General features: G+C 36.8%; 1 protein-coding gene across 1 annotated transcript; it reads left to right on the top strand.

Moving 5' to 3' along the window:
- Positions 1 to 11,361: 11,361 nt before the first annotated feature.
- LOC140830087 (uncharacterized) lies at positions 11,362 to 11,751 on the top strand. The gene has a single exon (XM_073193369.1). It carries the CDS (start codon positions 11,362 to 11,364, stop codon positions 11,749 to 11,751), a length of 390 nt encoding a protein of 129 aa, XP_073049470.1.
- Positions 11,752 to 17,427: the final 5,676 nt, after the last annotated feature.

The following is a 17,427-nucleotide window of genomic DNA, read 5'->3' on the forward strand; positions in this document are numbered from 1 at the left end:
TCGATTCATTGCCTCAATGACATTTTTTGTTTTTGCAGTAGCAAAAACTCTCTTCTCATGCTTCATCATGCGTCCCAATGTGTTTTCAGTACGTAAATAAGTGAGAGGATGAAAAACTCTCATCTTCAGCCATTCATCAAAAAATAACAAATTTTCCTTGGCAGAGTTTTCAATCTCCTGAAGGTGGAGCTCAATGCCAGTTTGTACTGTGTTTTTGGTGCGTTGGCGTTGGGATTCTTCAAATAACTTCCCTTTTCCTTTTCCAGTAGGAGAAGACAGCATGGATTGTGAGTAGTGGAGGATCCGGCTATAGAATCTCGAAAAACAACTCCAGTAACAGGTCTGAGATAGACAATGAAGTTGACTTTGATGAAATAACAACATCTAATGGTGCGACGACAGAAGGGACAGTAGTTGGTTGTGAAACAACAATAGTGACTACTGGATTCGAAACAAACTTGGGTTTGGGTGAGTTGACAGCTAGAAATACTTGTCTCAACGGGACAGTATCCAAATCAGCAATGACTGCTGTTTTCTTGATGCGGATGGTAGTTCTGGGCTTCTTTTTGTTCGGAGTTGCTACTGGAATAGAAGCAGCAGTAGGTGCAGCTGATTCTTCAGACACAGTCTTCTCTGAATCATTCAAGAAAATTACTCTTTTTCTTTTGATTTTCTTTTGAACAGCTAGGCCTTCGGCTTGGGCATCCCCCAATCTCCTTTTTCAATGAAACAAATTCAGCCACAGTTGGCTTGGGTCGAAGAGCAAGCACGTTATCAGCATCTGTCATAGTAAACAAAAGAAGCATCATGTTCAGTGGTGAACGGAAAACCAACATCCTTCAACAACTGGCTAATTTGGACAGCAAACCCAGTACTTTTTCGTGAAATCCATTTTCTCATGATTTTGAATAGAAACCAACTCCAATCTAGCTTAATTTCAGAAGTGATTGCTACCATCATCTGAACTTTTTATTTGGTTAAACGATCAAAAGTACCGGCTTTCACAAGGAGTGCCTTCGCCACAATATCAGCAAGTACTTGGTACTCCATTTTCAGAAGTTTCTTGAAACAAGAGGGAGAGAGTTCCTCTCCAGAAGCTGAGAAAGTAGAAAGTGCAATGGAAATTTCTTCCTTCGTAAGTCCTGATAGATCAGAGGTGCCTGAGATTGGAAGAAAGAAAGTTGAACCAAGCAGTGTAGCATCAATAGAAATAGATGCATGCCCCTGAGAATAAACAATATTCCCATCTTGAACAGTTGCTTTGGCGAAGAATTCCAAAAGTGCGGTCTTGTAGATAACAACGGGTACTTCTAGAAAATTTTGGAGTCCAGATTTCTCAGCAGCTTTGAATATCTGAACAAGTCCTTCATCTTTGATGGTAAGTACTGATGCAAAGTTGACTTGATAATCATTGAGAATGTAAGCTCCAGCCGTTTATTTGCCTGTAAAGGAAATAACTTAGAAGTAGATTACGTAATCATGATTTTGAAAGAAAACAGTAGTTAGAGAGTAAGATTCTGGAAACGTAAAAGGTGAAAAGGAGTAAAAGGAGCGGTTAATATTCAAAAGAGAATGTACAGTCGTCAATGTAAACACAAGGACAAGTGTCAATATGTTTACGGTTGAGTATGAGAAAAGTCATGCAGAGCGTGTCCGAGAGACATTAATGATTTCAAATTTTGAAAAGTAATAAAAAGAGCGGGCTGTCCAGATGGTTACTGAAAAAGACCAAAAGAGGGTTTGTCGTTTTATGATAATATCTACTGGAAGTCATAAGATGCTGAAACATTTTCAGCAGATTTAATACAAAAACCAGTAGACACTTGTTTTATGAAAAAGACAAACATCCTTTCTGCTTTGATAGGGTATAAAAGTGACAGACTGAAAAACGTTACTGTTCCCCCTAAATTCATGCAATTAATAAATGCGACGATACAATTTCTGAGGAAAAGGTAGATCAATCTTGGTATTCGTGTAGTCAGATCGCCGTCTCTTCAGCTTCCCAAGACTCTATAAAAATATCTGCAAATTCACAAACTAAATCATTCAATCTTTTCATCAAACCGACACAAATGATAAGTGCAAGTGATCTCTCGGAGATTTCTCTAGAGTCAGAATCAGCAGAGGAATTCCAAAGACAACTTCCAGCCTCTCGTAAGTAGATGTTTGAAGACATCATTTTTCAAGATATGAAGACTAGGAAGAAAATCCTCAGTTTATTAATAAGAACAATCAGTTAGATTGTTCGTTTTTGTTAGGACTAAGCTGAGGGGTAATCCCCTTCACGAACCACGATCACGCAAAGCGAGGGGATCCCAGCAGTCCATAGATAAATTCCTGCTGAAGTACTTTGCAACATAGAAGTACTTCAAGCTGCTGATATCAACAAATATAGTAGATAAACTCAATGTAATGCTTCTGGTTTTATGAATGAAAAATCTCATTTTGACATGTTTTGTTTATCTACTGCTTTCATTGAATGAATGATAATAATAAAAAAATTGAGTAAGAAAGGCTCAGTATGTGTAATTCAGTAGAACGGTTCGGTTGACTTGAAACTCTTCAACTTCTTCACCATTAAATGCGACATGTCTATAAATAATAAGACAACAAGTGTTAAGAAAACAATAATTCGATATGTCGGACTCAAGCAATTCGGATGCCTGTAGCAGTACGCATGTCTTGGTAACACAAGAGACACTTCCACATCTGTAAAATGTCTGGATAAAGGTCATGTCCGTATGGTTCAAAGTGCAGGAGCTGCAGAATGTGTATCAGAATGGTTTGGCTTCTACTACTGCTCAAAGAGCAAGAGCAAGAAAGTACAAACGAGAGTTTCAAGTTGATCAAGTCTCTGAGCTGGTTACTGAGAGGGTTCTGCTTCAGATGATGCTCTGGAAGGAGTGGCATCTGCTCGATAAGATTTTCAGCACAGAGTCCTTTAAACAAATTAGGAGTCATGAGTTGAATAACTGGATTACTGAGGGGAAAGATTCTGTAGATACTGAATTGTGTAGTGTAACCTGGTTTCGATTACATTCAAGATGAAATAACAGTATTTATCTTAAATTTTCTTTTATTCTTCTGCAAAGAGAACAAAGTTAACACAAAATCGATAATAATTAACCAGATCATAACATTAATAAAATCAAGTTAAATCAATTAATCCCAATATATTTCGAAATTAAGAAAACTTATTCTCAGGCAGAGGTTTAGTAAAGATATCTGCTGCTTGTAAATCGGTAGAGACATATTGCAGACGAATATCCTTCTTCTGCACATGATATCTTATAAAATGATGTCTGATGTCGATGTGCTTCGTTCTAGAATGAAGTACTGGATTTTGCGTGATTGCAATGACACTGGTATTGTCACAGAAGATAGGTGATTCTGAGACTTGAATTCCATAGTCTTTGAGTTGTTGTTGCATCCAAAGTATTTGAAAGCAGAAACTTCCAACAGCAAGGTATTCTGCTTCTACAGTAGACGTAGCTATGGAAGTCTGCTTTTTACTAAACCGGGAGATCAGCCTATCACCAAGGAATTGATAAAAAGCACTTTTGCTTTTCCTGTCAAGTTTGCAACCTGCATAATCAGCATCTGAATATCCAATAAGATTGAAAGATGAATCATTGGGATACCATAAGCCGACATTTTGAGTTCCCTTTAAGTACTTCAAAATACATTTTGCAGCAATATAATGAGATTGCTTGGGGTTAGATTGAAATCTTTCACAAATGCAGACATCAAATTGAATATCAGGTCTACTCGCAGTAAGATACAATAGTGAGCCAATGAAACCACGATACTGAGTTACCTCTACTGAAATTCCACTTTCATCTTTATCAAGCTTGGTAGATGAGCTCATTGGAGTGGAAGCAGCAGAGCATGCTTCCATACCAAACTTTTTCAGTAGCTCCTTAGTATACTTGGCTTGATTTATGAAAATACCAGTACCAAGTTGTTTGATCTGCAACCCTAAGAAAAATGTTAATTCTCCCGTCATGCTCATTTCGAATTGATCCTGCATCAACTTAGCAAACTTTGCACATAGTTTGGGGTTAGTTGACCCAAAAATAATGTCATCAATATAGATCTGCACTAATAGAATATGTTTATTCTTGACTAGAGTGAACAAGGTCTTGTCTACTGTGCCAATTGTAAAATCATGATTGATCATAAATTGTGACAAAGTGTCATACCATGCTCTAGGTGCTTGTTTTAAACCATACAGGGCTTTGTGTAATTTGAATACATGATGAGGTGAAAAATGATCCATAAAACCTGGAGGCTGTTAGACGTAGACCTCATCTTGTAGTAGACCATTTAGGAAGGCACTCTTTACATCCATTTTATAAACTTTGAAATTCTTAAAAGCAGCAAAGGCCAAAAATATTCTGATAGATTCGAGCCTTGCTATTGGCGCGTAGGTTCATCATAGTCGATTCCTTCCTCTTGTCTAAAATTTCGAGCCATCAGTCTTTCTTTATTTCTAATCACTATGCCTTCTTCATTTAGTTTGTTTCTGAATATCCACTGGGTTCCAATGACAGCTTGGTGAGATGGTGTAGGTACTATAAACCAAACTTCGTTTCTTTTGAATTGATTCAGTTCTTCTTTTATAGGTTCAATCCAACTAGGATCCAGAATAGCTTCTTCAATTTTCATTGGTTCATCCTGAGAAATAAAAGCAGCATGCATATATTCATTAATCATTTGCCTTCAGGTTCTCAAGGGCGCTGCTGGATTTCCAATAACCACGGATGGAGGATGAGATTTTCTCCAAATAAAAGGGTTTAAAGGGATTTCTTCTTGGATTGATATATTTGGACTGATCTCAACTAAACCAGTAGTAGGTTCTTGAGTGTCTTCTGATGGTACTGGTAAATCTAATGTATGTACTTCTGGTTCCACTATTGGAATGTCTGGTTCTGGATTTTGAACATCTTTGATACTTGGTTCTGCATCATATTCATTATCCAGTTCCAAGTGAATCTTGTCTAACCTGTTACTCAAATTTGACATATTAGATATTTCAGGAGCACTGCTGTCCTCATCGAAGACAACATGAACCGATTCTTCAACATTGAGATTTCTATTGTTGAAGATTCTGAAAGCTTTCCTCACAGCAGAGTAACCAAGAAATAGTCCAGCATCTGATTTTGAATCAAATGTAGTTAAATAATTTTTGCCATTATTGAGCACAAAGCATTTACAACGGAACACATGAAAATAAGATACATTAGGCTTAATACCTTTCCATATATCATAAGGAGTCTGATTATGCCTTTTGTTGATCATTGTTCTGTTTTGCGTGTACCATGCAGTGTTGATTGCTTTTGTCCAGAAGCGCTGAGAGATATCTGCATTTGCTAGCATTGTTCTAGCAGCTTCTTTAAGAGTTCTGTTTCTCCTCTCAGTTACTCCGTTCTGTTGAGGCGTTCTGGCAGCTGAATATTCATGATGAATTCCCTCTTCATATAAATACAACTCAAGAATTTTTTTAGTGAACTCAGTACCCCGATCACTTATGATTTTAATAATAGAAGAAGATTTTTCATTTTGAATCTTTTTCAGAAGCTTGATCAGGAGGTTACTGGTTTGATCTTTTCCAGCAAGAAATATTACCAAAGTAAATCTAGAAAAATCATCAATAACAACAAGGGTGTATTTCATTCCCCCTAAGCTCATGATAGGGATTGGACCAAATAAGTCCATATGCAGTAATTCCAAACATCTTGAAGTTGATTTACTACCTTTGTTTTTGAAGCTGGATCTGATCTGTTTTCCAAGCTGACATGCAGAACAGACATGATTCTTAATAAAATTAATATCAGGAAAACCATCAACTATGTTCTGCTTCTTGAGATTATTGATTGATTTGAAATTTAGATAATTCAATCTCTTGTGCCAGAGCCAATGTTTATCAGTAAGAGAAGCAACTAAACATGTAGGAACAGTAAAATGATCTAAGTTCCATGAGACTTTGTAAGTGTTGCCTTCTCTCTTTCCAGTGAATACGGTATACTCAGCAGAATCTTTAACTGTGCATATGTGCTTCTGAAAAGCTACAGAATAACCATTATCACACAGTTGACTAATCCTAATCAAATTATAACAGAGATTCTCAACCAGTAGTACGTCATTAACAGTTATGTTACCATGGATAATCTTACCTTTACCCAGGGTTTTACCTTTTGAGTTGTCCCCAAACGTTAACTTTGGTCCAGTACAACTCATCACTTCTGATAGCAGATTTTTCTGTCCAGTCATGTTTCTGGAACATCCACTGTCTAGATACCATGTGGAGCTGCTTACTTTAGCTTTCTTCACATGTTCCTGCAAACACAAATTTTAGTATCTGGTACCCAATCTACTTGGGTCCAAGCCTTATTAGTCCCTTAGGAACCCACATTTGTACAATTTTCGGTGATTTTGTACTTCGGGTATCCATAGAGGTGTCTGCAGTAGAGGATATGTTATTTCTAACAGTATGCATATTGGGATGTTTTTTTTCCCTTCTGTTTGTGTTGTCTAGCTTGTATCTCTTCTGAACAGGTCTAGAATTATAGTATTGGTAGTTTTTAACCTTCATAGGGGGTTGTCCCCCTGAGTTGAATCCTCTACTGGATCCAGCACTCTGGTGAACTTTTCCCTTAGGTTCAACATATCCCAGACCATAATTCTTCCTTCTGTTCATCTGATTTACATTCCTTTCAAATTGAACAGTTGGTACTTCAGGTTCATATACCACATTGGATTTGACAAAGTGAATGAATTTCCCTTTGCCTTTATCCAATTCTGGCTTGGTACTGGTTTCAGAAGTGCTTTCATTATTGCTGAATCCAAGACCACTTCTATCTCCGGATTGCTTCTGCAATTCTTGCATATTTTCCAATGAAACAAAAGACTTATTTCAAGCATTTACCAGAATAGACAGCTTATGATTTTCAGATCTCATTGTCTGGTAATCTGCCTTCACTCTTTCATTCTCGGTTTTCAACTTTCTCATGTCCACTTTCAAATCATTGCAGCTATTCTCTTGCAAGCAAGTAAATTTACTGACTTCATTTTTTCAGTTTAGATTTTCAATCTTAACTTCCTCGAATGATTGAGAAAGTCTCGAGTACTCCCCTACCATATCATGCAATGCTTTAATTAAATCATTTCGTGTAAACTCGTCAGAGTCAAAGTCCAATACCTCTTCAGATGTCGAGTTTGGTTCAACATCTGCCATAAGACATTTGATCTCTTCTGCATCATTTTCACTGGAATGACTTTCTGAGTCAAATGATTCAGAACTGGAGTCCGCCCATTTAGATTTGCTTTCTTCAGCAATCATAGCTGTGCGGTCTTTTCTGAAATTCTTGTCATTCCTTTTGTACTATTTCTTCTTCTGGTCATCTTTCTTGGGCTTTGGACAGTCAGCAATAAAGTGACCAATCTTTCCACAGTTGAAGCACGCCATATCACTAGGTGGTGAATACTTTTTGAAGCTCCGATTAGGAATTTGGTAAGCTCGGTGACTCTTCTTCATGAACCTGGAGAACGTTTTTTACAAAGAGAGATATAGTGTCATTGCTGATCTTTTCAGCAGTCTTTTCAGAAGTACTCTCAATAAAGGTAGCATTTACTGCTTGTGGGATGACTACCGCAGCAGCAGTAGAAGTAGTAGCAGCAGTTGCAGCAAGGGCTTTTGTTGGCAGGTTTGTGGAAGGCTCCTCTCCGCTTCTCACTTCTAGCTCGAACTCATAGGCTTTTAATTCGGCGAACAAGTCATGTAGCTCCAACTTGTTTAGATCTTTAGAGACTCTCATAGCCATTGTTTTGACGTCCCATTCCCTAGTTAAAGCTCTCATCACCTTGAGTTCTATTTCTCTGTTGCTATGCTCTTTTCCAAGGGCAACTAGCTCATTAACCAGGCCGCCGAAACGTTCATCAAACTCATTTAGAGTTTCTCCAGCCTTCATTTTCAAATTTTCAAACTTCTGCATTGATACAGACAATTTATTTTCCTTTGTCTGCTCATTTCCTTCACATATCTGAATGAGCTTTTCCCAGATTTCTTTCGTGGTAGAACACATCTTGATTTTACTGAATGTGTTTTATCAAGAGTTTTATAAAGAATATCCTTCGCAAAATTGTCGAGATTAGCTTTCTTCTTATCTTATTCAGTCCATTCGTTTCTTGATTTTTCAACCGTTTGTGGGGCACCTTGAGTAACACCAATAGCTGTATTTGGATTTAAGATCTTTAATGGACCATCTGTGATGACATACCACATGTCTTCATCTTGAGCTACAAGATGAGCTTGCATCCGGATCGTCCAATCGTCAAAATCTTCTTTCGAGAACATGGGAACCTTGCTAAAATGTGCCATAACTGTTGCAAATTTTCAGAACAAGAGATATGCTCTGATACCACTTGTTGGGGATCGATGTAGAGTTTAGAGGGGGGTGAATAAACTCTTCTCCTTTGATGATAGTTTTTGCAAAGGGTGCCAGAATTCTATTAGAGATTGTAGCTGTTCTTGTTCAATAGTATGTCCAGCAGATCACAATGATAAGTGCGGAAACAATCCGATGGAGTAGGGTGAAAAACAGTAATAGCAGTAGGCAATAAAACAGTAGTTGTTTCTGGAAGTTCGAAGATAAAATCTTCTACGTCTCCCCTTTTTCTGTTTCCAGAAGGTATCACTAAAAGACTTTGGATTTTACAGTGCAACACTTGTACACACCCACTTCAGCAGGGCTTATATTTCGCCTAGTGAAACTCTTAGTAACTAAACACAAAGTAACTCAGTATAACAAAGTTCTGGAAAAGACTCTTTTCTAGTTTATAAACTCTTCTCAAAATATATTAAGGTGTTTTTCTTGAAGAGATGAAGAAATAGCAGTACAAGATGATCTCCGAAGATCAGATGTAAAATATGAAGCGTGTACTGCTTTTCTGCAAGTTTGAGCTTAGAAGATGGTGATTGATTCGCGGTTGCTCAAAGTAGCGTTGGATATATAAAAGATCAGTGGTCATCTTCAAGTGGTTTTGATCCATATATATAGATAACTTGAATCCAACGTCTATAATAAAAAACGGCTCTTTTGGTGTATGAAAGAAACAGCTTATTCCTTAAATGGATCCTGCAAAAAGCTTTCAACGCAATCAGTCTTGTTACTTACTAAAATGGGTAAAGCGGATTAAATGACTTACTACAGCATTTAATGGTGCAATAAATATTTGTACTCGATAAAGTAACGGTAAATTTTAAGACTACTTCCGTTAGCAAAGAAGACGTCAAGTTATTCTAATTCCAGACTAGGTTCTGCTTCTGGATATCTAAGTTCTGAAAACTTAGTCCTGCTTTTGTATTGTCTACTGATTTTAACTAACAGCCTGCTGGTTTTGATTTGTATCGCCACAATAAATTTAGGTCTAACAGAATTTTGTAAAACCAAAGTCTTTTAGTGAAATCCTTCCTGTAGAGGAAGAAGGGGTGACGTAGGAGTGTTTTCTCCGAACATTCATAAAAACTCTGTGCCTTTACTTTTCGCAAGCTCTTACATTTCTAACCTTATATTGTTGATTAGAGTGACAACCGGTTGAAAATATAATTAGAAATATTGAACTGTTTTTCATACTTTTCAAGTGGTTCATATTTTTAACCGTTTGAGAAAAAACTTTCAACCGCCTAAAAACGGTTGAAAACAAATTTAAAAAGCAAATATTTTCAAAGAATTTATTCACCCCCTCCTCTAAACTCTTTCTCGATCCCAACAAGTGGTATCAGAGCGGTGTTTTCTCAAACATCAATATCTACAACTTATACATGACATCTTTCAACAAAATTCCTATGTTTTCTAAAGAAGATTATGATGACTGGAAGATTCGCACACAGACACATTTAGTAGCTGTGAGACCCCGAGAGTTTTGATGGTATTTTTGTAAATAAGTTGAAAAAAATATTCAATTTATTTTGATGGCATTTTTGTAAATAAGTTGAAAAATAATGAATTGATTTTAAGGGCAAAATGGTAATTATGTTATGATTTTTAGTATAATTGTCTGAGTATTAGTCCAAATGATTTGATATTTGGATATGACATAGAAAACCCAAAGATAAAGAAGTTTCATGTTTTCAGTTGGAAAATTTGATCGTTTGACTGGTCCAAAGAGATATACCGATGTTAAAGTGTTAAATAGTATATATTATTTTATTTTATTAATGTAATCTAATATAATATAATATAAAAAAAACAAGGCTAAATGTGAAAATGTCGTTGAACGAATCAAAAAGTTATAGAAGAAGAAACGTGAGAAAAGAGAGAAGAAATAAGGGTTTTAAATTTATTTTCGATCTTGCGACTTATTGGTTTATCCAATCGATGAACTGCTTTCAATTCTGGGATCGTTGACACGAGGTCTTGATTTGAGATAGAGTTTCTGTACTGAAATCTTCAAGCTACATCAATTGGAAACGAAGAATTGAGGTATGTTGCGACCGAGTAACATACGACATGTATCTGTATAATATGATATATATTTGATTGAGAATATATGTCTATATGCCTTATTTGTTGAGTTGATGTGGCATACATGACATACACGTTGAGCTATGATCCTTGGATACCTTGATATTATTGGATTTGATTCTGGGGTTTGTGAACACAATACTATGTTTGGCATTATGTGGCCCTTAAAGAATAGTCATTAGTCGCCCCGCTGATTGATTTAGATATGGGATTTGTTAGCGCTTTGTCGACGTTATCATACGAGTATCCCTGATTGAGGCCGGTGTGCCAGCTCGAGCATTGATTTGATAGCGATTCGATTGATTGTGATATATGCTCAGTGGATGGGATTTGACCTGATATTTCCACGACATACATACATTGCATACCATATATCATTGTTTAGATACTTGTGGTATATATTGTGGTTGTTTCAGACTGAGCTTTGCTCACCCAGAGGGGGCTGTTGGTGCCGTTGTATGTGGACAATGACAGGTACTCCATGATATCAGATCGGAGAGGGTGCTTCTGGAGGGAGTCACAGTTTGAGCTGAGGTTTAGTGGTCTATCCCAGTATATATGTATATGTATCTATATACCGAGGCATGTCACGAGGATATGATTGTTTGTCTGTATTTGGGCTTGATTATGTGTGGGCATATTTTAAGATGTGAGATTAAATACTATTTTTAGTATTCAAATAAGATATTTTGGGCTCATTGTAAAGAAAATTTAAACTTGTTTTCCGCTGTAATTAATTAACCCTAATCAAATTTCATTGTAATAACGATTAGGAGTTAAGAGCCCCACAGTAGCCAAGGACGATGACATGTGATATGTCATTGCTGACGGGCCTATGAAGATTTTGAAAGTTAATGCAACTGCGATTACAACTGAAGGTGCTCCCCAAATGTTGGAAAATCATCGATCCGAATGGACAGCTGAGGATAAGAAGAAGACGAATCTTGACAACATCGCAAAAGACATTCTCTACAAAACTCTGGATAAGAACATTTTTGCCAAGATCAAAACTTGCTCCACATCAAAGGAGATATGGGAAAAACTCACACAACTATGTGAGGGAAACGACCAAACCAAAGAAAACAAACTAACAGTCGCTATCCAGAAATTTTACAATGCAAATATGAAGCTAGGAGAATCCCTTGCTGAATTTGATGAACAGTTTAGTGCTATTATTATTGAAATGACTTCACTAGGAAAAGAATGCTTTAAATGTAAAATTTAATGAGAGCTCTTCCTAGAGAATGGGGTGTGAAGACAATAGCGATGCGAGAATCAAAAGATTTGAACAAGCTGGAGCTCCACGATCTCTTTGCTGATCTTGAAGAACCATCCACTTCTCAAACAAAGGCTCTAGCAGCTACCGCAGTGACTCTTCAGGTCGAAGAGTCCACACAAGTAAGAAATCGGCTGAACAACTGAGCAATGAAGCCATGTCACTAAAGGAAGTTTATAAATTTATGCGTAAAAACAAATCTTAGATGATTAAAAAATATTTCAAAAAGGACCATATAGTGGTCAAAATTGATTTAACTGTGGAAAAAAGGGACATTTTATTGCACAATATAATCGGCCGAATAAAGATGAAAGAGACCAGTTGATAGGAGACGGTCCCAAGATCATAAAAAGTTCACTAAAAAGAAAAACCAACGAGTTTTGATTGCAGAAGAAGATAAAAGCAAGTGGGACGACTCAGATCCATAAAGGTCCATCTCCGAGGCATCTACGAGTGAAAGCGACAATGAGACAGTAAAATGCCTCATGGCTGATGCAGACTCAAAATCCACAGATGAAATGGTATTTGATTTCAACTATGTCGAGTTTACACGAAGCGACTATCGCAGCCATTCGATGAAGCTAAAGCAGAAAACAGGATTTAAATAACAATTTAACTCTCTCAAGATGCTCGCAGCAAAAAAAGGTTGATAGTTTGAAAGCGAAGTTAAGTCTGCTAGCAGCTGAGAATGATGAATGCGTAGATTGTTCCATGCCACAATTAAAGAAAATAAACTATTGACGAACACAATCAACACATGGAACAATTCTTCTGCTTCTCTTGAAAGACGCATGAGATGCAAAAACCGAATGGAGACAGAACTGGGCTAGGTTACAACATCAATGAGTGCAACACCTCTTGAGTAAAAACTCAACCGCTGCTAGAAAAAGATAGTTTAAGATCAATTAAATTTGTCAGATCTAGTACGGTACATGAATATAACGAGCCTGAAGTTCAAATCAATCAGAACATAAGACTTGAGAACAATGGAAGACGACATGGTATAGGATATGTCAAAATTGAGAATGCTAACTCCAACCGATCGTGGCTTAGACGCATGCCAAATTCAACCATTCATAACAGTTCAATTTGGTTCCGCAGAAAGCCAAGTTCAACCGGACATCATTCAAAAATAAGACCTAACAAATACCACAACAGCCGACCGATTTAAAAGAGGTACAGATTGATTGACAACGACAAACGGCCAAGAAAATTGCACACACTATCAGATTATGCACCAAACCGTATCAATCTTGGGACACACCAAGGAAAATCCCTCAGGATAATCTAAGTGTAGGTCCCTAAGGGTCTAATCAGTTCAAGACCCAAATAGAAAGGGGTACCAAGTTCCTATTTTCAATGACTTCAGGTACTGAAGAAGAAGAAGTATGAAGAATCCATCTTGTTTCTGGACAGCGATTGTTCCAAACACATGACAGGAAACAAAAACCTTCTATCAGAAGTTATTACCTGCAAAGTACAAAGAATCACCTTTGGTGATAAATCTAAAGTTAAAACTGTGTGTAAATTTAAGATTATCCATGGTAATTGAAACATCTACTAATGTTTTTTTAAAAAAAACTAATTTTCGAAGATAACAAGTACATGCATGCATACAATTACTATTGTATATCACCAATTTTTTTTAAAATAAGGAAAACTCGATACTGAAAATCGCTGCAGTTCGAACAATTCTCAAAAACTCCTGTCAATCAATAACATAAAAAATATTACATAGTTTGAAAATATCCAAAACACTCATATCTCATAAACATGATGTATAGAAGAATTAAGGTCCTCGAGTTAGAATGCACACATCCAGCCATGCCTACTCAGTCTTCGGTACCTCCAGTCTCCTGATCAATGAACTCACCTGCATCATTCACAATTAGTGAGTCTAAAGACTCAACACACCTATAATGTTATAACAAATACATATACATAACAGACAATAATGAAAAGTACTGTAATAAAATACATTTCATGATCTTATAAAATCGTATGCATAATCATGGTCTGTTAAAGCATAAACATTTCAAAACATAACACAACATATTTGTGCTTGTTTTCTTAATTTGAATTCTGTTCATTACCTATGATATTGTATCATCAGATTAGGTGATGGATCCATCTACGTGTAACCATAATACCCGACGGCGGGGACATCAGTGACAGCATTACCTGCCCACTGAGCATTGGCATTACATATCATCGTATTAATGTATTCGTATTAGTCACAACCAACTCCCTTCTTTCAAAAACCTGTCATCATATTCATCACTTAAAGCATGCATATAAAATTTTCAATAAAATCAAGTATGCAACGCAATTTTTCGTATTTACTTAAAAAGTCATATACGTGATAACATAAACATTTAAATCATGACAAATCGTGTTTAGAGCGTTGCCAGGACCACTAACTCTACCCGAAAATGACCGCACTTAAGTCATAATTCAAAGGTACCTAAAAAAGTTTTGTATTAGCTAATTTATCCCTCAATAAGCTCGGTCATGACGACGTATTAATACCCTAATGAGACAATAGTACTTAAACATAAAGCTTCTCAAATCCTGGACCAATGCCTAGGAGCTGACGCTGTGGCGCTGCGGTGCTTGGTTAGTGCCTAGGCGCCTGACATCAGCACTGCAGTGCTACTAGTTTGAAGTCGAGGCGTTGCAGCGCCTAAAGGGCAGCGCCGTAGCGCTAACCCTGTCGCTGAAAGATGTCCCAAACACCTCAAAGCCAACTTCTACCCTACTCTCCACCAAATCAAACCAGCCTCGAACCAACACTTCCGAGCCCATCATAGGACCCTCTGGACAGACTTAACCCCAACTTACAGCCCCATGCACGCCGCAATATACACACGACCGCTAGCCCTCAACAATGCACCAACCGAGAATACACTAGCACCACTCGCTCAATCGGTCTTTTCACTAACTCCATCCATGTTGGAGCCACCCTAGGCCACAACTCAGACCCACCAGGTTTTGGCCCAGGGCTAGGGACAACCCTTGCTCATCCGGTGCACCCAAATCTTCCGATATAACCATACTGACCCCAAAAACTCACAAGCACCGATCGGCCCTCATGTATTCTCACCTAACCCGTCCAAACTTCGACTCCAGCACTTAATCCTCATCACTCTCGACATTATCATCTCCTAGAAACATTAACCAGCAACCCCTTACACAACAATGCAAGAAAACCTGGGTTATATGCATTAATCCATCTATTTCATGATAACCGAAGCCAAAAAATTTATTTTATGCAAGAGGGTGCATTATATAAACAAATCACACATAACGGCATATAAATATGACGTGAATGATGTAAAAGAAGATACATGGCGTGCCTTAGCATTTATATGATCAAAAGCTTGAATATCTATGCGCGGGACGTGAACCGAAGAGGCGGGAGAAGTTTTCTTGAAGAAACAACAATGGCCGAAGTGTGCTGCTGTAGAGAGGGGGAAAAGTTGATGTTTACACGTAAAGGAGGCTGCTGAATAATGGGGTGGGTTGCCTCTAAGTGCTAATTAGGTTTAGGGTTTATTTTAAGTGTAGTTTAGGTTAATTAAAATGCACTAATGAGCCTCAATTAAAAATAAAAAGTTTTTGAGCCCATTAAGCAATAAAACAAACCCAAAAAAACCTATAGGACTACCAAAAAATATTTCTTTTTGATACCTTTTAGAAAATATTGCCCTAACCCTCAAAAAATCCTCCGAATCGTTAAAATTTGCGTACTAGTAAAAAATATAACCCGGCGAGTAAAATACCCAACCAAGGTCTATTTTTGAAAAATACCCTTAAAACACTTCAAATTAATTATTTAAAATTAATCATTCAATAAAAAATTATTTTTCCTGATAATCCCCGGTCTCCGTTATTTGTTCGAGCGCGAAATGCAACTTAAAACCCTAATGCATGCAACTTTAAAATAATCGTGAAATAAACCATAATCATGAAATAATATGCATTAAATGCATAAAAATCTTTAAACACATCTTTTAAATAAGACCCTAGATTGCATGTATTCAGGTTACGTAGATCGAATTTCCTGCACCTTACAGTAATATCATCATTAAAGATGTGCTCCTAATCGAAAATTTGTGTTATAACCTAGTTAGCATAAGACAATTATATGACAATGGTTATACCATTGAGTTTCACAAGCACACATGAAACGTTTACTGCTCGTTTTTCTTTAAAATATACTAGAAATTTTTTTCTTTCTAATTCATTCGGCCAAAATTACTATTATACATATATATATATATATTTTTGAAATAATTTTGCATCATTTTAAATAAATCAACCAACTATTATTTTAAAATCCAAAAGAAAGTAATTCAACGCATAAAACCGTAAAACGTCCACCAAACTAAACTAAAATTATTTCAAAAATAACCTAACTCAAAATCCTTTTATAACCTCTCAAAGACATCATAAAATTTTTCAAGTAAACATAAATCATAAACTTATTTTATTTGCGGAAAGCTAACGCCGGTCCACGGGTTGTGTGCACCTTCAGTCTAGCTAGTCCAACCCTCAAGTCCTCCATTAACATCAAGCTCACCTGGATCGATCACACCTAGTGAATCTATTGACTCAGTAAATATTAACCATGATAACAAGTACTACGTATACATCCACATGCAACAATGAGATTACTTTTACTTAAAATAGCTTTTCATGAACATGCATAACGTAAAATTTTTTTCTTTCACCATAAATATTTTTCTTTTCATCATATACATATACATTTTCCTTTTATTGAATTTGGATCGTTAATTCTGACTTTCGTATTAGCTGAAAGTCGATGGATCCATCTACGTGTAACCACAATACTGGGCGGCGGGGACATCGGCGACACTCTCACCCGTCAACTGAGTCCTGGCCTTACATATCATCATAATCATCGTATTAGTCACAATACTTCACCTCCTCCAACATTTCATATTTTCATTACTTATAAAAATTCATGCATATAAATATCATTTTTCTTTTAAATCAAGCCTGCAACATGTCTTTAGGTTTCACGTTTCCTCATAAAATTCTATGAACATTTTAAATAAACATATTAACATATTTTACAGTATTCAGGGCACTGCCAGAACGTCTAACAATTTTTGTGTAAAATGACAGTTTCACCCCTAGAAGCCTAATTTTTCGTATTTATCCTTAGACCTCAGAACGACGTCCCAAATCGTCCCAAACTTATCCTAATACCTTAAAAAACTCCCATATATATTTCATAGGCTTAAATTTTAGCTTTTTTTATATTTATCGATTCGTTTTTAAACTTAGACGTACATCCAGGTTTTGACTCGTATTGACTCGTAACTTTCCCAAACATTACCAAATTTGCACCAAAGCTTAATAACACAGAATTAAACCATTTTCAACCCAATTCTAGCCCAAAAGACCTTCGCTCATGCATTGGAAGCTACTGTATTTTTCTGCACAAGAGTCCTAGTTCTAGTGTGATTCAATCCTACGCTATTTCGACTCTAGCCTTGAACCACTGGGTCCAGACCCTAGTCGACCTACCTAAAACTCTAACCAAACCCTCTAGGACCCTATTAGATTATCCCTCCTTAACCAATGTACGTAAACATG

Source organism: Primulina eburnea, chromosome 4 (genome assembly GCF_022965805.1).
Source record: "Primulina eburnea isolate SZY01 chromosome 4, ASM2296580v1, whole genome shotgun sequence".
NCBI lineage: Eukaryota > Viridiplantae > Streptophyta > Magnoliopsida > Lamiales > Gesneriaceae > Primulina > Primulina eburnea.